Source organism: Monodelphis domestica, chromosome 4 (assembly GCF_027887165.1).
Source record: "Monodelphis domestica isolate mMonDom1 chromosome 4, mMonDom1.pri, whole genome shotgun sequence".
Taxonomy (NCBI): Eukaryota; Metazoa; Chordata; class Mammalia; order Didelphimorphia; family Didelphidae; genus Monodelphis; species Monodelphis domestica.
In genome coordinates this window covers 173,226,727-173,252,257 of record NC_077230.1, presented here as the reverse complement: position 1 = coordinate 173,252,257, position 25,531 = coordinate 173,226,727, and the positions used below count along the sequence as shown (strand labels likewise).

At 35.1% G+C, this 25,531-nt stretch overlaps 1 protein-coding gene across 1 annotated transcript in view; it reads left to right on the top strand.

Moving 5' to 3' along the window:
- Window positions 1-503: 503 nt before the first annotated feature.
- LOC100022969 (putative sodium-coupled neutral amino acid transporter 11) overlaps window positions 504-25,531 on the top strand; it is a gene marked incomplete at its 5' end in the record, with an annotated part of 43,674 nt that continues 18,646 nt past the window's right edge. Inside the window, 4 exons of the mRNA XM_007494923.3 lie at window positions 504-620; window positions 4,643-4,722; window positions 24,512-24,582; window positions 25,102-25,263. Coding sequence (XP_007494985.2) covers window positions 504-620; window positions 4,643-4,722; window positions 24,512-24,582; window positions 25,102-25,263 — 430 coding nt within the window. The remainder of the gene's footprint in view (window positions 621-4,642; window positions 4,723-24,511; window positions 24,583-25,101; window positions 25,264-25,531) is intronic.

Below are 25,531 nucleotides of genomic sequence, written 5' to 3'. Positions count from 1 at the left end.
ACCTCACTGTCCCATGTATAGATATAAATATAGTCATAGATATAGATATGGATATGGAAAAATATATAAATATATACACGGATATAGATATAGCTAAGTGGCATTGGGGATGTCACATCAATGCATGTTACCTCAATGTCCCACCCCAGATTTCTAAAATTATCCATTAGAGACATGGTGCGCTTTTGAAATCCCAAATATGGAGGGGAAAATATGTTCTGTTGCTTGAATATATTCTCTTCATGAGAGAAAATGGCATAGAGGATGCAGACCAGAAAACTAGTGCTCAAATTCTATTTCTGATCCACAATGTCTGGGAGATGCACTCAGTGTTGCCCCCATGATCTTTCATACTCTCAGATGCAGAGAGTGTGTCAACCAGCATTGGGAGAAAGACTTCCTGACACCAGGAAAATCATGCGTCTGGTTGAACAAAATCAAAGTTCTATATAATGATGTGTATGTGCACTTGTTATGTATACCTCTAAACATATAATTTTCTTTTTATTTTAGTTGATCCTGGGAACTTTTTCATCAGCCGCCACTTCATTATTGGGGTCGCCACAGTTCTCTTTTCGCTTCCTTTATCCTTGTTCCGTGACATAGCAAAGCTGGGAAAGGTAATCTCCACAATTAAAATAGAAGCAGAAATGTTCTTTGTCTACTGAAGTAATTGTGCCATTATATTTATAACTAGAACATTCTTCAGTGCAGAGGTTTTAATTGTAGTGTTTATCTGCAAAGCCAAATGATTTATGATTATCCTAAAGTAAACTGTAGTTGAGTCATTAGATGGGTCTTTAAGGATCAGTGATTAAACATGAAATCAGAGTGTGAACTAAATGTGCCCTTTTTTTCTGGTTAAAAGCAGGTACTATTGCAAGGCACAAGCTTGATACCTTAAGAGCAGAAACGAAAAATGCTGCATGCAAGTGACATTTATTAAAAATGTTTTCCAGCCTTTTTATGTAGCTAAACCAATAGCAAGATTTAAATCTGTGACATTATTAGCAAAAAGTCAGCATGATATATTGATTAGATTTCAACATCTATAATAAGGAAAGTTTTTTGAAGATAATGCATTTAGTAATCAGTATAACACTTCAAGAAAGCCAGACATGCCAGAATACCTCCAGAAGACAGCGAAAGAAAGGTAAGACTAGAAAAGATTTCCAGTGAGTCTGCATAAAAAGAACTAGGGCTTTGGAGCATGGAGAAGACAAGGCTTGGAGGGGCAAGGGAGAAGGGGAAGGGAACAAGCTGAAATTTAATCAACTTTATCTCAGAGGACAGAACAAGAAGAAATGAGGTTTTTTAAATGTAGAGGAAAATGTAACAATTTGAGCTGTGGAAAAGTGAAATGAGCTTCCTTGGGAAATAATAGTTTTCGTTTGCTGGGATTTAAAAGCAAAGGTTAGATGACCACTTGTTAAAGCATGTGCCATATGGCCTCACAGGAATAATCTAAATCAAATTGCTTGCCTTCTCAGCAGGGCAGGAAGCATGGGCAGAAGGGATTTGGAATTTGAAAGTTTTTTAAATGGTTCTTAAAATTTATTACATATGAGTAGAAAATAATGAAATAAATAAAAATAATTTTAAGAAATAAAGTATATGCTGTAGAGGAGATTCTGGTTCTAGTTTGGGTTAGACCAGGTAGCCTCTGAGATCCCTTACAACTTTGAGATGCTAGAATCCCTTTTTGTCCATTTTTACATTAATAAAATATCATTGATTGCAAACTACTATTCATGTGACTAATACCTTTTGCAGTTTGATAAAATTTTAAATGATTTTTACTGCAGATAATAACAGTAGCTAACATATAGGATTTCAACTCATGGAAAGGTTTTCACAAGGAATAATGCCTCGTCTCTCTTCGCATTAGAAAAATCAATTCTTTGCACTTTGAAATAAATGGTGCAACTGTAGCCTTTATGTATTACTATGCTTTTATTCAAGTATGACTCTTGGATCACACATTTTATTGTCTCAAACATATTTGCATTAAGTATTATTGTTCTGAGCCTGAAGTAGGAGGTACAGGGGAGGGGGGGAATCAGAGAAGCTGGGGTCAAATGCCAGTTCAGCTATTCAATCCTTATATGCTCTTTGGCAAGTCATTTAAACTCTGGGCCTCCGTTTCTTCATGTATTAAATTATTGTGTTGGATTAGTTGACCTCTAGGTTCCCTCAAAACTCTAAAGTCATGATTTTACTTAACATAACAACAAACATTCTGATGAGAAATGAAATCTTGTCATTCATTAGTAATTTCTTAATAATTGGTTAAATTTTAAACTTTACTTGTCTAGCATACTTCCACATATAGAGGGTTCTACAAGCAACATAAAGTGTAGAGTTAGACAGTGAGGTGATGCAATAGATAAAACACAGGGCCTGAACTCAGGAAGACCTGAGTTCAAATTCAGCCCCCGACACTTATAACTATGTGAACCTGAGCAAATCATGTAACCCTATTTTCCTCAGTTCCTTATTTGTACAATGATCTGGAGAATAAAATAACCAACCACTCCAGGATCTTTGTCAAGAAAAACTCAAATAGGGTCACGAAGAATCAGACACAACTGAAAAAGATGGAACAACAGCAAAGGATAATGATGCACATCATTTTGGCTCTGCTCTCTTTCTCCCAGACTTTCCACATGAAATATCCTGGTTTTGTCCAAAGGACCATTTTGCTTCAATTATCTAAGATTAATTTTTATAAAAGTTTTCCATTTAATAGTAGAGTGTAAACATAGCCTGCCTGACTGAATGTGTCCTTTCTTTCATTTCATTCCAGTTTTTTTCTCATATGTATGTTTTTATGTTTTTAAAAAAATTTCCATTGTATTCAACATTTTTAACATTCTTCTTGGTTTTCCTTTTAATTCCAGTAAATCAACAAACTTATGAAATGCCTGTGTTCCTGTGTTTTATATGCTCACTATCCTAAGTAAATATAATGGATTAAGCAACTCTCACTTAAAATTCTTTTATATATATTTAATATATAGAAAAACTATAGGAAGACTGTCAATAATAGATTTCAAATTCAAGGAAATAAAAAGAATTCCTAGAAGAAGTATGTGAATCTGGCATACTAGGTAACTCTATCAGCTTGAACAAAGCATCAAGTTTTAGATATTTCTTGCAGCTAGAATGGTGTGGGTTCATGGCCCACTTCTGACATATACTAGCTGTATGACCATGGGTGAGTCACTTAACTTCCTGGTGCTCCAGGAAATTCACTAAAGTCAAAAGTTGCAGAGAAGGTGCTGATCTGTAATGGTAGAGGGAGTTTTCTCACAAGGGAGTGTCTTAAGCTATTGAACTCATAGGTTCAATCCCAATTCTTAGCCTTTATAACCAGGGGTATGCTGATAAAGTTTTAATGACTGACTGCTGAAAAAAGAAATGTATGCCTGTCACATTTTAAGTTTAATCTACATTAAAACTTTCCCCCATAACATTCTTAAGTCTACGCAATCAACCAAACAATGAAGCAAATCTTGATTTATAGTGTTTGCCAATTTCAGAATATAATTAATTATATTGAAACTTTAATAATTGGCCCTTGAGAGCTGATAAAAGCTGACTGAAGCAAACCATTGCTTATAGCATGTGAGATATTTTATATGCTGAAACTACCAACTAAAGTATATATTAATCAATGATCAGATGAATTCCTTCATAAAACATTTTCTCTCCCATATATCTATGAAAAAATACACCAAATGTTTTACAGATCTGTTTTCAGAATTAGGAACAAAAACCATAAAACATATGTGTATAATTTATATACATTTATAGGTAAAATTTAAATTTAATATTGATTCTCTGACTTAGCAATTAAAAGAGAAATAAAAAATGAAAATGGAGGAATGAGGAAGAAAAAGGCAAAGAGAAAGATTTTTTGTTCATGCAACTTTATTAAAGAAAGATAAATCAATTACTAGAAGAGCTATTAATTGATCACTCATCCATTGAAAGAAAAAAAGAGAAACACAGGCACAGAAACACACACACACACATACACACAAACACAAGAAATAGAAATAGAAATATCTACTTCAATTCAGACACTTACCAAGACACACCCATTACCAATTTATGGCCCTCCATCAAAATCCACTAACAGCTTTCAGATCTGGGTGTGGTTTTGCAGAAGCAGACATATGTGGCAACATTATGGTTCAGTACCTACTCAGGGTACTTGATGATGAGTAAAGTCAATGATAATTTATTTTCTAATATCTGTGAGGCATTGCACTAAGTATTAGAGATACAAAAAAAGCAAACAAATAGATAAATGAATAAATGAAATCCCCACCCCTGGTCTTAAGGAGTTTATAGTCTAATGGAAGAGACAACATGTAAAGACAATGGACAAGAGTATCTATAAAGTAAATTAGAAATCATTTTAAAGGTGTGGAACTGATACAAAGTCAAAGATCAAATCTGATCTGTTAGGCTGGAGTTCTTCTTATCCCTATCTAGAGCAGTAAGTAGAAATAATTAGAAATTCTGAGAATATTAATTAATCAGAAAAATCAAATTGGATTGAAGGAATGAAGTAACATTAAAATTTAAATATCTATATCAATGAACTGATAACCTTTTGTATTTTCTCTTGCAGGTATCCCTTATTTCTGCAGTTTTAACTTCAGTGATCCTGATATTTGTAATTATTAGAGCATTTACCCTTGGTCCATACATGTAAGTCTTTTTGTTAATAATTTGGTCTTGAACTATAGTCATCATATATGTGTTAAAAATGAAAATATACCTATTAAAAAGAAGAGTTGCATGGTGGCTGTGTTAATATAAGCAAGTTATTTCATGCTTAGTGGCATAGCATATCGACTGCTACACTTGGAATCAAAAAGACTAGAGTTCAAATTTTGACTCAAACACTTACTCTGTGTCCATGGACAAGTTACTTAACTTCTCTGTTTCTCAGTTTCCTCATATGTAAAATAGAGATACCACCTACCTCACCTATACACCTACTTCATGCACCTATCCATACCTACCTCATGAGGGTGACATGAGGGTTAAATGTTATAACTCATGTAAAGAGCTTTGCAAACTTAAAGTGCTACCTCAATGCTGCCTGTTATTATTTTCCTCACCTATAAAATGTGAATGATAATATATATACCACTCACCTCAAAAATTTTTTCTGAGAAGAAAGGCAGGAAGGCAGGAAAGAAGGAGATAGGGAAGGAAAAGGAAGGAAAGACAGGAAAGCAGCAGGAAAGAAGGAAGAAAGAGGAAGTAAAGAAACAGGCATTTATTAAGTGCATATTAAATGCCAGTCATTGTTAAACACTTTACAAATATCTCATTTGATTCCTCCAACAACCCTGAGATGTATGTGTTATGATTATCCCCATTTTATAGTTGAGGAAATGGAGGCAGCTTACATTAAATGATATGTCACATAGCTATTGAGTTTTTGAGGCCAATTGTGAACTCAGTTCTTCCTAACCAAAGGGTATGCACTCGATTCATTACATAGGTATTCTAGAAAAAGAACAGTGTTTTGTAAACAGAGGGCATTTAATAAATGTATGTTGCTGACTTAATTTTAGAAAACAGTTTTTAAATTCTAAAGTACTATGCATTATAGTATTATCTTTTTCTTATTCTCCTCTTCCTCCTCTTTCTATTGTTTACCAGAATGGGAGGAAAATCACGAATGAACTTTTCTATGGAAGTTTGTACTGCAAACAGGATTAACATTATTGGTCACTTGTAATTTTAAGGGAAAAACCTGAGCAGTGGTTTCAGTTCCTTGTAATAGGAATTCTAAAAGTTTGGGGAGCAAAGACAGCATGGTCCCAAATGTCAAGAGATGGAAGAAACTACTGTTTCTCCTCCATAACAGTATTCATTTAAGACATCAAAAAATAATGAATAAAGTTATTACTTCTAGAATATCTCCCTCCAAAACACCCAAGTTACTTTATCAGCTTTATTTCAGTTGCTAAATTTACATTTTCCACTTCTAGGAAAGGAGATAAAGAAACATAAATATAGTGGGGAGCTTCAGCCAAACATATTAATTTTATACTTGGTGATAACCAGAGTTTTAATTAATAAATCACATTTTGTCTTAAACTACTGTGATTATTCAAGTCACAAGAGTTTATTAAGTTGTGTTCAAAAACCAGATGAAATTAGTTCAAGGAAATAGTTGAATGAAGCTTAGTTTGCATCAAATAATTTGTACATTTTCATGCCACCATTACTGTGGTCTATGTGTGTTTGTTCAGTCTTCAGTACTTGGATGGGTCAGTGTCCTCCTCAAAGCAGATATTCCCTCCTCATTGAAGACTGCAGTGCCTTGTCTTCTTCTGTGTGATTCTTATCCATGTTCTTCCAGGGAGCCTCTCCATGAATATACTCAGTGTACTTATAGACCCTCTTCCAGGACTTTTTACATTTTGAGGGTACCAATGGAGCATTTGGCACATCCATCTGCTTTTTCTTGCTTCCAGGGTCACACACTAGGTTGTGAATTACAAATGGCCCACATTCTACTTTTGTATGGTTTATGAGATGAGTAGTTTCCACATTTTTAAATAAAGTTGTAAAGATTTTAAATGTCAAAAACCATTCTCAATTTGTGGGCTATACAAAAATAGGTCCTTGTTTCCCAAACTGTATTATACAACTTCTTGAGCATATGTCGTTACTCAAAGTGTGAAGTAGCTCACCATGAGTGTCTCTATTTCCCTTTTAGACACATGGAATTTGTTTTCTCAAAGCCTGAGATTTTATCAGATTCAAAATGATAGGTAGCAGTGACTGGAGAACTTTTCTGTTGAAAATATGAATAAATGAACCTTTATTATCAAGGAGTAATTATTAAAATCATTAAATTGGATTTTGGAATCCTTAATCATTGGAATCATTAAAAAGCATTGTGGTTCTTTCTGCTGTTCAGTCTGTGTCCAATTTATCCACCCACAATGTCAATCCTAAACATAGATATTGATGCACTAACTGCCCTGGACTGACCATCTAATACTATGTTCTAAAATAGATGAAAGTCATTTTTCATCCAATTCACCCTTCTATGAATCTTTTGAATTACCATAAATCTCATTTAAGGAGAGGAAAGGAAAGAAAGAAACAAGCATTTATTAAGTACCTGCTATATACCAGCTACTGTGCTGAATGCTTCACAAATATTATCTCATTTGATCCTCAAACAGTCCTTCAAGATTGGTGCTATTATTATCCTCATTTTATAATGGAGCAAATTAAGGAAAATAGAGGTTAAATCACTTGTTCAGGGTCTTTCAGCTAGCAAGTGTTTGAGGTCCAATTTGTACTCATCTTCCTGACTCTGGGCCCAATAGTCTATCTACCTGTTGTTTCAATACCAATCAGCTCAATAGAGAAAACTTAAAAATACTTTCAGTTCATTTGGAGTGGTGTGAGCTTTTTAGCCTTTTTCTTTTTTGTTGGAAAAATCAGTAACCTTTAAAAGATGTATGTTAATTTATAGCTATTAATATTTGATGTTTTAATAATGTTAGCCTATACTGTTCTGTGCAATATTTTTATTTTCCATCTATATTCAATAAAATTTCTATTTCTGTATCTATGCACATAGGCACACTAAGGCAAAATAAACAATGGTGATAACAACTTAATATGGAACTTTGGTGTCCAAACTGATTTGCTGACAAACATACTTAAAAGTAATTAGAAACATTATTAAAGTTATCATCTGCTTTATAAAATGGTGAGAAAGGTAAGACTCAGGGAAGTCATGTGACTTGTCAATTCCTAACAAATAGATTTAACTCTCAGTCCTAATTTAAAGTCTTCTGTATATTTAACTTGGGTGATATAGGTGGCACAATGGATAGATCACCAGACCTGGAGTCAGGAAGACCTGAGTTCAAATCAAGCCCAAGATATTTACTGTGTGACTATGGGAAAGTCACTTAATGCTGTTTGCTTCAGTTTTTTTTATCTATTAAATGAACCAAAGAAGTAAATGACAAACCAGTCTAGTATCTTTGCCAAGAACACCCTAAATGGGATCACAGAGATGCAACTGCCACAAAACAAGTATATCTGTTCCTTACCTATTTATTATGTTTGATGAAGCAAAACCAGGATACGGTAAAAAATTAGGTAAAAAAGTGACAAGAATATTTTACAATATATATTACAAGACACCCATGAGAGGAAAATATGGGGAAAAATAAACATTTGGTAGTCGCTTTTCATAGTCCTCAAAGAGATGAGTACAACTGAAACCTTTAGTCTGAGATTTCTGTTCAAAGAAAATTACAGAGCCTGATATCTCACCTCAGTCTTTTTTTCCTCTGATTCTGCTCAACTATCCAACAGTTTTTTTTCCCTTTTAGTTCTTTACCCTGTGGTACAATTCTTTCCAGCTCAGTCTGACTCCAGAGCTGGTTTGGGGACCCCTTTTCTCTATTGGTGCTGCTGATTTGTTCTTTGAGTCCTTACTAGTTTCTCTGTGACTGCTCTCAAAGATTGTGACTGTGCATATCTCTTTTTTTACATTCTAGGTTTTAATAATTAAAAAATTTAATAATGGACCCATTTCAATTCCAGCATTTGTCATTTTGATTAACTATTCATTTTTTTTTAATTTTTATATAATTAGTCAATTTAAAATATTTTTCCTTGGTTACAAGAATCATGTTTGGGTAGGATTGTCATTTTTATTATGTTAGCTCTTCCTACACATGAGCAATTAATGTTTCTCCAGTTATTTAGATTTAGTTTTAATGGGGAGGAACACATTTTGTAGTTGTGCTCATATAGTTCCTGTGTTTGTTTTGGCAAATAGATTTCTAAGTATTTTATATTCTCTAGGGTGATGTTAAATGGTATTTCTCTTTCTAATTCTTGCTGATGATATGTGTTGAAAGTATTTAGAAATGCTGATGCCTTGTGAGGGTTTATTTTGTATACTGCAACTTTGCTAAAGTTTACTAGCTTTTTAGCTAATTCTCAAGGATTCTTTAGGTTGATCATCATATCATCTGCAAAATAGCTTGGTCTCTTCATTGCCTATTTTAATACCGTCAATTCCGTTTTCTTCTTTAATTGCTATTGCTAGAGTTTCTAGCACAATGTTAAATAATTGAGGTGATAATGGGCATCACTGTTTCACTACTGATCTTATTGGGAAAGCTTCTAGTTTATCCCCATTGCAGATTGTGTATGCTGATGGTTTTAGATATTTACTGTTTATTATTTTAATAAAGGTACTTCTATGTAGTCCTTTGCTTTCTAGTGTTTTCAATAGGATTGGGTGTTTTATTTTGTGAAAGGCATTTTCTGAAAATATTGAGTTACTGTGATTTTTCTTGGAATGCTTATTAATTGGTCAGTTATGTGGATGGTTTTCCTAATATTGAACCATCCTTGCATTCCTGGTACTAATCCTATCTGGTCATAATGAACAACCCTTGTGATCACTTGCTGGAATCTTTTTGCTAGTATTCTATTAAGATTTTTGCATCTATGTTCATTAAGGAGATTGGTCTATAGTTTTCTTTATTTGTTTTTGACCTGCCTGACTTTGGAATCAGTACCATATTTGGGTCATAAAAGGAATTTGGTAGAACTTCTTTCTTGCTTATTCTTTCAAATATTTTGTATAATATTGGGATTAGTTGTTCTTTAAATGTTTGATGGAATTCACTTGTGAATCCATCTGGTCCTGGGGATTTTTTCTTAGGGACTTCTTTGATGGCTTGTTCAATTTCATTTTCTGATGTGGGTTTCTTTAGGTAGTCTGTTTCTTCCTCTGTTAGTCTAGGCAATTTATATTTTTGTAAATATTCATCCATATCACCTAGATTGCCATATTTATTGCCATATAATTGGGCATAATAATTTTTAATGATTGCCTTAATTTCCTCTTCATTAGAGGTGAGGTCTCCCTTTTCATCTTGTATACTGTCAATTTGGTTTTCTTCTTTTCTTTTTTTAATTAGATAGACCAGTATTTTGTCTATTTTATTTGTTTTTTCAAAGTACCATCTTCCAGTCTTATTTATTACATCAATAGTTCTTTTACTTTCAATTTTATTCATTTCTCCAATTTTTAGGATCTTTTATTTATTTTTCATATGAAGATTTTTAATTTGTTCACTTTCTATATTTATAATTTGCATGCCCAAATAATTCAACTCTGCCCTCCCTAATTTGTTAATATTTGAACTCAAGCATATAAATGAGTAGTGCTTTGACTACATCCCTTAGATGCCTCATCATTGTCATTTTCTTCAATTAAATTATTAATTGTTTCTATGATTTGTTCTTTAACTATTTGTTCTTTAACAAATTTGAGAATCATATTATTTAATTTCCAATTAATTTTATTTGCCTCTCCATGTAAACTTATTAATTATTATTTTATTGCATTATGATCTGTAAAGGTTGTATTTATTATTTCTGATCTTTTGTACTTGTTTTCAATGCTTTTATGCCATACTACATAATCAATCTTTGTGAATATACCATGTGCTGCTGAAAAGGTGTAATCCTTTTTATTTCTATTTTTCTCCACATATATTCTAATTCTAATTTTTCTAAGATTTCATTCACTTCTTTTACCTCTTTCTTGTTTAGTTTTTGGTTTGATTTATCTAGTTCTGATAGAGGAAGATTCAGGTCTCCCACTAGTATACTTTTCCTATATATGTCATCCTTGAGATCCACTAGTTTCTCCTTTAGAAACTTGTATGCTATGCCATTTGGTGCATACCTGTTGAGTACTGATATTTTCTCATCATCTATACTGTCTTTTATCAGGATGTAAGTACCTACCATATCTCTTTTAAATAGATCTATTTTTACTTTGATTTCATTAGATATCATGATTGTGACTCCTGCCTTATTTTTCTCAGTTGATACCCAATAGATTTTGCTTCATCTGCTTACCTTTACCCTATATGTGTCTACTTTCCTCATGTGTGTTTCTTGTAGACAATATATTATAGGATTTTGGTTTCTACTCCAGTCTGCTATTTGCTTGCATTTTATGGGTGAGTTCATTCCATTCACATTCAGAGTTATGATTACCAGATGTGTATTCCCTAAAATTTTGATTTCCATTCCTAATCCTGCCCTTTCTTATTTCACTATTACCTTCTATACAAGTGTTTTGTTTTTAATCAGTCCACCTAATTCCCACCATTATTTTATTTCCCCTTCTCCCCCCCCCCCTTCCTTATTCTCCTTTTATTTTCTTTATGGTCTTTTAAAATACACCCCTCCCTTGTATTGATTCCCTCCCCACCACTCTGTTTTTTACCATCCTAATTCTCTATATGGTACAAATCAATTCTCTGCCTGAATGGATAGGATTGTCCTTACCTCTTTGAATCAATTTCAATGTACCTAAGTATTAAGTATTTCCTGTCTCCAACCTCTTTACACTTCCAGTGTACTGGTGTTCTCCCCCACTACCATCATGCACCATGCACTTTTTTATGTCATATATATTTACCCATTTTGTCTCTTTTCCTGCTTTTCATAATATTAGCCTCTTTAATTACCTCTAGTTATCTATATATTTATGCATTCATACATACATATATACATATATATGTATATGTGTATGTGTATATATGTATATATATGTGTATGTGTGTGTGTGTGTGTGTGTATGTGTGTATATATATATATATATATATATATATATATATATATATATAGGCTTTTCATCCAATACAATTTGTCACTGTTACTTCTAAGTATAATTCTTCTAGCTACCCAGGTGATAATAATAATTTTTAAGAGTAACCAATATCCTCTTTTCGTTTAGGGATATCAATCATTTAAACTTATTGGATCCCTTTTAAAACGTTTTTTTTGTTGTTGTTGATTTTTTTTTGTTTCTTCCCCTTTCTTAATTACCTTTTGGTGATTCTCTTGAGTTCTGTGTTTGGGTATCAAATTATCTGTTCAAGTCATCTTTTCTTTATGAATTCTTGGAAGTCTTCTATTTTATTAAATGATCATACTTTCCCCTGCAAGAATATAGTAAGTTTTGCTGGGTAGTTAATTCTTCATTGTAGATGTAATTTCCTTGCTTTCTGGAATATTATATTCCATGCCTTTTGGTCCTTCAGTGTAAATGCAGCCAGATCCTTAGTTATCATAACTGTGTTTCTATGGTATCTGAATGACTTCTTCTTAGCAGGTTATAATATTTTTCCTTGATCTGGAAGTTCTTGAATTAGGCTATAACATTTCTGGGCATTGACAATTCAGAATTAAATATAGGAGGTGATCTTCCACAGGCAAGGTCCAGCCTCACTCGCAACTCCAGGGGTTCCAAACAGATGGGGAACAATCAGTCAAGAAAATAACAAATGGTAGACAGATATATCTTTATGGCCATGGGAATGCTTTGCATCTGATAGCTGCTCCACCATCCCCAGGCTTGATATTTATTTTTTAAACAGTATTTTATTTGGTCATTTCAAAGCATTATTCATTGGAGACAGAGATAATTTTCTTTTCCTCCCCCCCAATAGCCAACGCACGATTCCACTGGGTTTCACATGCATTCTTGATTCTAACCAATTTCCATGTTGTTGGTATTTGCATTAGAGTGTTCATTTAGAGTCTCTCCTCAGACATGTCCCCTTAACTCCTGTGGTCAAGCAGTTGCTTTTCCTCAGTGTTTTTACTCCCACAGTTTGTCCTCTGCTTGTGGATAGTGTTTTTTCTCCTGGATCCATGCAGATGGTTCAGGGACATTGCACTGACACTAATGGAGAATTCCATTACGTTCGATTGTACCACAGTGTATCAGTCTCTGTGTACAATGTTTTCCTGGTTCTGCTCCTTTCACTCTGCATCACTTCCTGGAGGTTGTTCCAGTCTCCATGGAATTCCTCCACTTTATTATTCCTTTGAGCACAATAGTATTCCATCACCAACATACACCACAATTTGTTCAGCCATTCTCCAATTGAAGGGCATCCCCTCATTTTCCAATTTTTGGCCACCACAAAGAGTGCAGCTATGAATATTCTTGTACATGTCTTTTTCCTTATTATCTCTTTGGGGTACAAACCCAGCAGTGCTATGGCTGGATGAAAGGGCAGACAGTCTTTTATAGCCCTTTGGGCATAGTTCTAAATTGCCCTCCAGAATGGCTGGATCAATTCACAACCCCACCAGCAATGAATTAATCTCCCTACTTTGCCACATCCCCTCCAGCATTCACTACTTTCTTTTGCTTTCATGTTAGCCAATCTGCTAGGTGTGAGGTGATACCTCAGAGGTGTTTTGATTTGCATCTCTCTGATTATAAGAGATTTAGAACACTTTTTCATGTGCTTATTTTTAATAGTTTTGATTTCTTTATCTGAAAACTTCCTATTCATATCCCTTGCCCATTTGTCAATTGGAGAATGGCTTGATTTTTTGTATAATTGATTTAGCTCTTTGTAAATTTGAATAATTAAACCTTTGTCAGAGGTTTCTATGAAGAATGTTTCCCAATTTGTTGCTTCCCTTCTGATTTTAGTTACATTGTTTTTGTTTGTACAAAAGCTTTTTAATTTGATGTAATCAAAATTATTGATTTTACATTTTGTGACTCTAAGTCTTGCTTGGTTTTAAAGTCTTTCCCTTCCCAAAGGTCTGACATGTATACTATTCTGTGTTTGCCTAATTTACTTATAGTTTCCTTCTTTATGTTCATGTCAGTCACCCATTTTGAATTTATCTTGGTGTAGGGTGTGAGGTGTTGAACCAAACCTAATCTCTCCCACACTGCCTTCCAATTTTCCCAGCAGTTTTTAACAAATAGTGGATTTTTGTTCTAAAAGCTGGGATCTTTGTGTTTATCATATACTGTCTTGCTGAGGTCATTTGCCCCAAGTCTATTCCACTGATCTTCCTTTCTGTCTCTTAGCCAGTACCAAATTGTTTTGATGACTGCTAATTTGTAATATAGTTTGAGATCTGGGACTGCGAGGCCCCCTTCCTTTGTATTTTTTTTTCATTATTTCCCTGGATATCCTTGATCCTTTGTTCTTCCAAATGAACTTTGTTATGTTTTTTTTCTAAATGAGTAAAGAAATTTTTTGGAAGTTCAATGGGTATGGCACTAAATAGATAAATAAGTTTGGGTTGATGTTTATTTTTAAACCCATTTTCTTGGCACACAGACACATTAACCCTAAGATACATGTCTAAATGGAGATAATTAGAAAAGTGATACATTAACTTTTAACAAATGACTTGATTAACATTCTATATTCTTTTATTGTGATTACAGATAGCATAAAGTTTTCACACAAGATAAATGATTTTGTCATGGGTCACTTAATTTTCTCATTACCCTGTGAGCAGTTTTGAGCTCACAAAAAATCAAGGAAAATTACTTATTTCTTTTAATAAAAGGAAATAATCAATCAGAAGTTCTTAAAGACAATTCAACAATCATACCATTGAGGTTGAGAGATGCTGGGAACACAATTCAGATTAAATATTAGACTGGTCATTTTTCAGGTTTTACTAGGGAGTTTCTGAGTTACTGGTTTGTGAAATCGAGTCACTAAGGCATATTGAAGCTTAGTGTACCTGTAGTATACCTGTACGTATTGTATGGGCCTTTATTATTGATTTGTGTACTAGCTTCATTAAAATCAGTTTCTGTGAGTGGGTAAGTTCTGAGTTTGGCCTCTAGCTGTGATTTTACTGGGAATTATATACCTAAGTAGAAGTTAACCCATGATAGTCTTTTGGGGGTTGGGTTTGAGGGTCTGATCTTTTGGTGATGTTTTGGGGAATTGGGGTACAGGTATTTTGCTTTTGCATTATTCCTTCTGAGACTAGGGGGAATGATAGTCATGTCAATTCCATAGGTAAGGAACATTGATGAGAGAGGTCACGCAAAGGGCATAGAGTGAGCAAACACATCTTGCCAAGGGCCACTCTGTGGCCTCCTTAGCTACCACACATGACTGTCAAGGCATCCTGGCCTGATGGCTCACAGCAGTGACCTTTGGAATCTTTCATTCTCTACTTTTCCCTCTTGTTCTAGAATGTTGGGGCAGTTTTCTTGGAAAATTTCCTTTAGAATGATGTCCAGATTTTTCCTTTTGTTGTGATCTTCCAGTAGTCCAATAATTCTTAAATTATCTCTACTGGCTCTGATTTCAAGGTCTGTCATTTTGCGAATAAGGTGTTTTATGTTTTCCTTTTTTTTTTGTTTTCCTTCCTTTGATTTTATATTATAGAGTCTTGCTGCCTTGTGAAGTCATTGGGTTCTAGTTGTTGGATTCTAGTTTTTAAAGTCTGAATTTCATCCCTGGCTTTTTGGTCATCCTTCTTCTGATCTTTCATCTTCTTTGCTTCATTTTCAAGCTGGTTAATTTTGGCTTTCAAGACACTGTTTTCTCATTTTAGTTTAAGTGCCTCTGTTTCCAGATGGCTTGTCTTGCTTTTTAAGTTCTTTTCCCAGTTTTCTTCAGCCTTTCTTAATTGTTTTTTGAATTGTATTTTGAGTTCTTCCAAAGACTGTGTACAATTTGCTGGAGTTTCTGTGTTTTTGCTTGGCATTCCTTGGTCTTCCTCTGTTCCATTTGTTCTTTGTTCATTCCCTGGATAGAAGCTGTTGATTGTAATGTCCTTTTTAATTTTTCTGTTGTTTAGCCATATTTTCTCCTTCTTTCCCCCCTGTAATTGTCTGTAATCTTGCTCCATTGATTATGTGATCTGTGAGTTTGGGCTATTCTGTACTGAAGGGGCTTCTGTTCTGCTCTGCTGATTGGCCAGGTTGCATTGATGGTATTGATGAGCCCTGATTTCAGATCTTCCCCAGCTGGCAGCAGGAGCTTAAAAGGCTTCCCACCCTGTCATCAAAATTGTAGCCTGTATTGGTTGCAGCCTCCACCCTTGGAGCTTAGTCAGCAAGATTCTCAGAGCAATCTGGGGAAGGGTATTGGAGCTTCAGCTTCTTTGCCCTCTGAAGGCTTCTCATCTGCCCTATTGACAACATTGTGCCATGGCAGAATTGATCTGCAAAGCTGGATGTGCCTTGAGGCCAAAACCTCCTGAGAAAGGGGGTGGTGTGGGGGTAATATGAAGTATCTTGGCTACAACTAGGTTGCCTTCTCTGCTGCATTCCCTGAGCTTTTCCTCCAACTGCCTTCCTGCTGCCTATTTTCAATGCCCCAAGCCTGGCACTACTGTGCTTGCAAGGTACTCCCTCTGGACTAGCACCCTTGCCCACACAGAGAGTCCAGCCATTGCAAGACACTTAGCACTGTAGGTGGGGGAGGGATCCTGGGACCTTCTTTCTTCCTTCCCCTTAAACCTGAGTGTCCTACAATTCGGGCTTGGGGGTAGCATACCTTTAAAGTTGAGTCCAGTAGGAGGTTTTCCTAGTTTGTCCTTTTTTAGAGTTGATTTTCAATCCCCTTGAAACATTGTGTTTTTATGATCTCTGAGGAAGGGTTGTGCAGAGTTCTGAAGTTTTGCTTCCTCTAAGCAGCTATTTTGACTCTGCCTCTGTGCATGTCTATTTTAAAACTCCAGGTTATGACTTCAAAAAAATCCAAACCAATTTTAGGACTGTATGTTATTATTAATCCTTCTGAATTATAATTCCTAGAATGCCAGTCAGTTTTGAAACTCCAATTACATTTTTAAAAGTTGACTTTTTTTTACATAATGATGTCCAGCTTGGAAAAAGAGGGAGAGAAAAGGATAAGAAAGGATTGAAGGCAGCCAGTAGAGACAGAAAGATACAGAGGAGTAGAGTTAATGATTTAATTTTAAGACTCCAATTTGTGTTCTTATTTGTTTTAAAAAGGAAATTAAAGAAAATATATGACATGAAGAATGTCTGTTGCCCAAATTATGATATGCAAATATTGGGTTTGCCTGTGTGTGTTTGCATATGTGAGTAAGCACATTTACATGTGATTATATGAATTTGATACTATAAATGGAGTGGACCCAGAATTAAACTAGAGGAAATTCTTGGATAAATTCCTCTTGGGAATCTGTAGTTCCTTTAATGACCCCAGACTTCTGCAAGAAACAAATATTCACCTTTTTAATAACAGTAGTCTACTGATAATATAGTAATGGTTGTGAGTTATAGAACACTATAATCTACTATAAAGGTAAACCAGTTAAGTGATTTTCCTATTTAATAGAAAGTAAAATGTAGAAGAATGATTTGGTGGTTGTTGCTTAATTGTTTTTGATAGTGTTCAAATCTTCATACTTGTTTTGGTGCTTTTCTTGAAAAATACATTTTTATCAGATGAGGAAACTGAGCTAAACAGGGTTTATTGACTTGTTCAGGGTCATACAGTTAGGAAGTGTCTGAGGTCAAATTTGGATTCAGGTCTTCCTGACCATGCTGTATTGGGTAATTGATTTAAGGGTTATGGTGACTAAGAGATCAGACCTTCCTCAATCCTCCCTTATCCTTCCTTTCTCCCTCCCCTCCCATTAGTTGGTTTCTTCAGTTGGTGACAGTGGAAGACAACTCTGAGTGAGTTTCCTGATAAATCCAACGAATAACACTCTCCTTGAATAGTTTAAACAAAGAGGTTTGTTTAGGAAAAAGGGAAGCACAGGGAAGTTTGATGGAGAGAGGGTTTAGATTTTTCTTAATCTAAAATACTCCTAAATTGAAGAATAGTAGAATAGAGTCTTGAATTGAGGGATATGGCTAACAGGTCAATGATTTTAGTCACTTTGTCCAGTAGAGAGAAATCAGTAAGAGAAGGATTTTCTCAATCCTTACTCCTTTCTGTCTCGAGAGCAAGAGAACACTTTCTCACAGCTTGGCTGTTCCTTTCAACCATCTTCCCTGGTCACCATTCCATTCCAGAATGCTTCTTGAGTGACAGCTTTCTGCAAATCTTACTCCTTTGGTTCTCCTGCAGGTTTTCTCCAATTTTCTCATTCACAATGCATATTGCTCTAGTCACTGTGCCAACCTAGCTACCCAGAGAGATAATAAATTGAGCTATTTACAGCATATAATGAAGAGAGAATTTTGAAGAACTAGAGTAATAGATATTATTAGATGTATAGTTGAAAAATCACATGGTGAGAATGAAGGATAACAGAAAGGATTTCTCCAGACTCAACAAGTGTCCTAATAAAGTCTACAGAACAAGGAGATTTCTAAGAGGATAGATGGACATCCCCCCTCCTCAAACTCATGGGAAGGCGTGAACTGGAACTACCTAATGGGCAGGTATACATAGTATATACTGCTAGAGGACAGGGTTTCATAAAAGCTGGTGTTCTTGAGCCCACACATTGTCACATTCAGCTACATTGATGAGCTTGAGGCTGCCTTAACAAGTTTATGAATGTTATAGTTGATCTATTAATTTTTACCCTGCAAGATCCAGCTTTATGAAATGGTAGCTGTGGTAACTGGAGGGATGTGTGGTATAGGAGAGAATACCCCTCGCACCCATCTACGCAATGTAGAAAATCCCATTTCTTGCCCCTTCCTTCATATCAGAGAAGTTTGATTTTTTTTTCTTTTATGTGATCCTTACAGCATTTTACTGTAAAATTTCAGTTAAGTATTTGGTCATAGACTATATGTAGGTCAATATTAGCATTTCTAACCTTGTTTTTCATCTGCTGGCTTTCTTGTTCTTTTCATTTTATTTATTTTATTTTATTTATTTATTTTTATATTATTTATTTTACTTTAAAAAAGAAATGTTTTATATTTATGGTATTAAAAATCAAATATGTTGATATTTTACAATACCATACATGTGTTTCTAAACATTTTCTGTATTATCTGATGGCCTTCTTGTATCATCTGCAGCTTTCACAGAACTTCCAAAAATTTCCTATAAATTTCTTATGCCAATCTACAAGGAGGTCATGGTATGCATGGGTTGCCTATAGATAATGAATCCATTGGTTGACTTGAGTGTTACAACAAAACAAGATTACTGTAAGACTAGGGATGGAAGCAATTGACTGATAGGTAGACATGGGAAGGTTCTAAGGCATTGGACATTTTAGCTTCAGACAGTGAGACAATAGGATAGGCTATATTCTATGCTAGTTGGGATTGCTACAATTGTTATAACGTAGATATTACCCTCATGAGCTGGTGGTTTTAATATTCCCTTTGCTGTTACAGATAGCCCTCCATATTGTGATAGAGGAATAATCCAGATACTTTTAATGACAGAACCTGAAAGAAATGAAAAGGTCTCCATTCACAGAGGGTGATAGTTGAAAAAGCTTGGAATCTTGAGGAAAGAGCAGATTCCAAGGAGAGGCAGTTGATCACTCTCTCTATCTTGAGACAGCAAAGGTGAAGGTCTGATTAGAGATAGTCTCCTGAGCTATACAAAATCCCTGATTGAACTTAATTCACCATTCCCCCCCCCCCAAAGATACCAAGAAGTATGGCAGAAAAATGAGAAGAATAAGAATAGCCTAACAAGATCTCACACAGCTCTTCTGACACCCTTGGTGTGGACATTGGCTCTGCTGTGATAAAGACCAGGGATCATAAACCTGAACCTCTCAGAGACCAGGCTGGCAAGCTTGAGTCTCTCAGTTTTGGAGGGAGGGAAAGGGAGATTTTAGACAGACAGGGATTTCCTTTCCCCTCTTTCCTATAGACCCTAACCTTCAGAGATCTTTCTTATTATTACCCTAACCACAATTGTTAGAATAAAGTTGTCAGGTATCCTAAATAGACTTCTTTGTCATAGTGGAAGAGGGAGAAAGCTCATTTCTCTCTCTTTCCCTAAGGGAAAAGTTTCACCTATTAAATCAGTTATTAGACGGGAGTAAAGGCAGGGTGGAGAAACATATTTGAAGAAGACCGAAGGGGGGAATCCATCTGACCCTTCTTCTACCTTCTGGGCATTTATCATCAACTTTTTTTTCCCCATTATACCCCAACCAACCCACTAATACAATATTGAAATGCCATATGCAGCTCTCATCCATTATTTTTCATGAGTCCTCCATGCATGAGGGAGATTGTTCTTTCCTTAAAAAAAAAAAAAAACACATTTTTAGTATACCACTGTATAATTTGGGTTGTCTATCTACTGCCTCTCATCGGACTTCCTCACTAGATTATCTCCTTTTTTCAATCATGGATATCCTCAATGCTTTTTTCTTCCAACATAAAGAGGTTATAATGTTATAGATCCACTAAACAAAACACTCAGAGTTAAAGAATAAATAACAGGCTTTTCTTCTAGGGAGGGGTAACATAATTGAATTGTCTGGAGAGGAAGCACCTATTTTGCTTGAGGGAATAATGCTATGCTTGAGGGAACCTGCAGATGTTAATAGAGGAAAGATCATCCAGAAAGGGTCAGAGAAAGAGGCAGGTAGTGGTGGTTGGACACTCCTGATGGATACTACCAAGCCATCTCATTGTTAACCTGATCTTAACAAGAGAGAAGATGCTTGGTTTCATGGGGCATGTGTCTGAGATACTAAAGGAAAGTTTCTTGTGACTTGGCAAACTTCAATCTACTTTAAAGGATTCACTTGAAACCAAATGATAAAGTCAGAAGGAACCTAAAAAGCCATGCTAGATATAAAAGTGCAAAAGAAGTCCTTGAGAAATGTTTACTGGGAAGATGCCAAAGTGACTCTCATTATAGGAACAAAGCAAAAAAGGATAAGTCCAAGAGAAAAGTGTCTAAAGAAAATGTCATCTATTCTATTGTCTAGTATGTCCTTATCTGTTCTTCAAAGGTAATTTCTACCAGTTAGACAGTGAGGTAATACAGGGATTAGAGCTCTATATCTGGCACCAGGAAGACTACATAACAAATGCAGCCTCAGATACTTACTAGTTACATGATCCTGGGCAAGGCATTTAACCTCTGTCTCAGTTTTCTAATTTACAAAAATGGGAATAATCACCACTCATATCCCCTAGGGTTGTTGTGAGGTTCAAATGAGATAATATTTATAAAACACTTTGCAAACTTTAAAATGCTATGTAAATGCTAAGTAGTATTATTATTTGATATTATCCACACATCCTCAGGTATCCATATCTCTATAGTAAAAGAGAAGATAGAGGTCACAATTATCTTTTCATTGGAATAGATAGCTACTCAGTGAGGAAATTCCTTTATCCAATACAAGGCATTGAATTCTCTACAACACACAGCCTTAACTGCCCCTGAGAGGTTAAATTGCTTTTTAAAGTTCACATAGATATACATGTCAGAGTTGGGACTTGAACTTCAGTTTTCCTGAAAATCAAGGATTGCTCTTTATCTATTTCACTATGCTACCTACCATTTATAAAGAGCAGTGAGTAAAAAGAAGGTTTATAATATTTGAAGCTTAGAAGGGATCTTGAAGTCCATGTAGTCTAAACTCCAAGTGAGGAAATAAATATATGTAGGAAATTTGAATGAGTTGCCATTGGGTTCCTCCACCAGCCTCATCTTCCAGTGGATAATTTCAAAGCATAGATGATTTAATGAATAAACGACTTGCACTTGAAAGTTATCCAGAGTCTAATATGTAAGGTCCTAAAAATTGCCTGTATGTTGTTTTCATTGGGGGAAACCCAGCATACTCAACACTTTGTGCTTCTTCCCTGAGCTTGGCCATATGAATGCTATATACCTTCACTGGTGTGTTTTTCCTTCTTTTTCCCTACTTTTGTCCAAATTGGACAGAAACAGGAAAGAAGGTTTTATTATTTTTTTTGGATGATATGAAAGTCAAAGAAAGGGAGGAGGAGAATGGAAAATGACCTCCCAATTTCTGAGGCCAAAACTTTGAAAAGTGGGTGATTGTCAGACTCCCTCAGAAAAGCAGAGATTTCAAATGCAGGCAACTGACAGGAAGAGAAAACTCATATCAAAGGTATTGGAAAGCCTGGGAACTTTTGAGGCAGAGAGTTGTCAGTTGGTTGTAGCAGAGCTGAGTCATCATCAGGAATGGTGACAGTTTTTTAAATTATATATGTGTGTGTGTGTGTGTATTTGCTGTCTCCATTAGTAGGGAAAGTTGACAGGTATGCCAGTTTGTTCATTCTTAGTGGAGCAGGAATGATGAAGGCAGCAGGTGGCAGCATCTCCCACTCAAAAAGTTGTGGGAGCCAGTTAATTAGTAGCAGACAGCAGGCAGAGACCCAGGCTTCCTCTTTAAAGCTCTCTTGTATCTGTGAGAACCATCTCACTTTTCTGGAGTAATGGCCCACTAAGTTGGAGAGAAGAATAGCTTCTACCATTAGGACTGAAAAAGGTGTTTTCTAGCTCTGCTCCAGCCCCATTATGAAAACCAAATGTGAAACTGATCCCCTACTTCCTCATCTATGAAGAAATGGCCTGAACTAGATCAGGGGATTTTAATCTGAGGGCCACGAACTTGTTTTTTAAAAATATTTTAATAACTAATCAATATAATTTCTTTCCTTTGTGATCCTATATGTTTTATGCATTCAAAAGCATCATTCTGAGAAGGGACCTTTAGATTTCATTAGACACACATATACACACACATTAATAACCCCATATTAAAATTATCTTTAAGGCATCATCCCAGTCTAATATTTTATGATTCTATAAATTTATGTCCTATAAGAACTATATGATCAAAAAAGATGAATTGATAACATGGTGATATGGATATAAAAGACATCCCAGGTGCTCTCTGGGCATCTAAAAGATGCTAAGAGAAATTTGGGAAGGTCCCAAGCATTTAGGTTGATTTTCTGTGATACGATTTGGGGAGGACATGAAGAATTGCTGCACAGGATGGCTAGATATGGATAGGTTACAATCTGTATCAGAGATATCATAGGACCACTTGAGTTTAAATCTATAATCACTGAAGGGTAAGCCACTGGAGACCAGAAACTCTCAATTTTGTCTTTGTATCCCCAGCTCATTGCATAGCATGTGGTATGGGAGGCATTTAGTAAATGCTTATCGAGTCAGTTGAATTAAATGAATATATTTATGCTGACAAATTTTGTCTTCAAAATTAATCTCAGAGTTTTTTTTTATTTTTTTATTTTTTTGGTATCACAGACCCCTTATCCAGTCTGGTTAAGCCTTTGCACTCCTTTTCTGAAGGTTTTTAAGTGTACAAATTAATTACAAAGGATTAAAAAGGAATCAAATCATATTGAGACACATTCTCCAAACTATTTAACAACAAAAGCCAAAAAAGTCTGTGGACCCCAATTTTAAGAACTCCTAAGTCTAATCTTTCAAGTCTCCTTATGCTGACCAAGACACTAATTCCTGTGAAGCCTTGTTCAAGCCTGCCTTTTTGGAGCATCACTTCATGATCCAAACTTTTTGCTAGTTTCTCCCTTTCAGCAAACTTCCCCATTCTGTGACTTGTTCCAGTGCAATCAAGCTCTCTCATTAAAAAGAGTTTGGACAATAATGGTTTCATCTAATCATCTATTAAAAGCATTAACTAGTTGCCACTATTTGTTATTTTGGGCTATCTTTCCTCCCAAACATAATGCCTTAACCATTTAAAATTCATAGTTCCCTTAACAGTAGACCCAAGGGTAGAGACTTCTATCTTGTCTATATTCTTTATCACTTTTTACATCACTCTGTGATATGATTGAAACAGCACTGGATTTGACGTCAAAGGATCTGGGTTCAAATCATCTCTCTGTCTCTGTTTTTCCCATTTCCCCTACTTTCCCTTTTTCCCTTCCACCTTTTCCTTTTTCTCTCTCCCCTACTTATTATTAGCATGACTTTGGACAAAATCATTAGCAAAGACTTTTGTCTTTCAGGTCCATGTTTTCCTCATCTATAAAATGAGGGAGTTAGTCTAGATAACCTTGAAGGTTATTTCCAGTTCTAAATCTACCTTTGTACACACACACACACAAACACACACACACACACAGACACTTCAAAAAATTAGGAAGCCTTGTGGAATCCATACAGGGCCAATTTGCCAGTATAACTTGGGGAAAAACAAACATAATATTAGAGGAGAGAAAAGGACCATTTTTTTATTAATCATCTATCTATGAAAATAATATCAAATGAAATAATAGTTATAAATCATTTGGCACAGTGCCTGACACAAAGTAGGCACTTAACAAATACTTTATTAATTACCATATATAATAATACAAAATTATTGCAATACAATTATTATCCCCTTCCCCATAATATAAAATGTATGAAATACACTGTTTTCCAAAGAAGTATAAAGAAAGCATGGGTGTTATGGGCCTACAGTGGAAGATGGAAGGGAAGGAAGAGGGAGAATATTATCAGGATTTCCTATATCTCACCTTTCCTTTATATTTTTGTTTATTTTGAAGTTAATAAAGGGTACAGGAGTCTTTTCTGATGCGGTGTCTTATCAATATAAAATTTAAATTCATAAGACAACCCAAGCAATCTCTGTTGATCTTGTTCATTTTTATCACTTTTAATCATACAAAACTGTTTAATAGTTGTAATATTAAAATTATTTTCCTTCCTAGAACAAGAACAGAAGATGCCTTGGTTTTTGCAAAGCCCAGTGCACTTCAAGCAGTTGGTGTTATGTCATTTAGTAAGCAAGTAATTCTGTCTGGTCTTTCATCCTTGAACATGTCTGGTGTAAAAGTACTTTGGTTCATTTTTAGATGCTTTTTTAGCTTTTCTATTAGTGAGTGAATAAGTAAAATAAGCTATTTACCATACCCATTAATCACTAAAGTCTCAGTTTATGCATAAATAAATCTTTCTAAAGCCCAATAATTTCTTATTACAATTATATTTCTTAGATTGGAAATTGAACAGGTGTCATGATCTTCTTCCAAGATTTGGGGTGATACTTGTTATTAACTGCATGATATTTTAAAACAGCTCTATTATTTGTACCTAAGATTATCCAAGGAGACTGACAAGTAGAGGGATGAATTTTCAACTTCCCATCAAAGGGAATGTTTTTTGTCAGAAATGCCATGAGGCTATCAGACAGTCCTGGTCTGAGTAGGGAGAAAATCTTAAACTTTTATGGAATAAAGAAGAAAATTTGGATCAAATGTGGAGTGTGTTTTAATAATGTTCTCCTTATTTTCTATGATAGCATTCATTTGCCACCATACAAGCTTCTTAGTTTATAGCTCCCTGAAGGAACCCACAGTGGCTAAATGGTCTCGAGTCATTCACATAGCAGTCGTGATTTCTACATTTATCAGTATCCTATTTGCTACCTCTGGATATCTGACATTTACTGGCCTTACACAAGGTATAGTGAGAGATTCATTTTTGTATTTCATTGTGTATCTGGTAGCATTTTTCGTATTTTCTTATTTTTAATTTAATCACTCCTCCCATGTACCTCTATGTCTATCTTCTCCTTCCCTCATGTCTCAGGGAAAGAAGCATTAACTCCTCCATGCCGGCAGCCTAAAAACTCAACTTAACACTAAACTCTTCCTATCCCTTCACTAATCTATCTCTCCCTGACAGTTGTACATTTTTCTCAGTGGTTTTATTCTCCATTTTTCTTCACT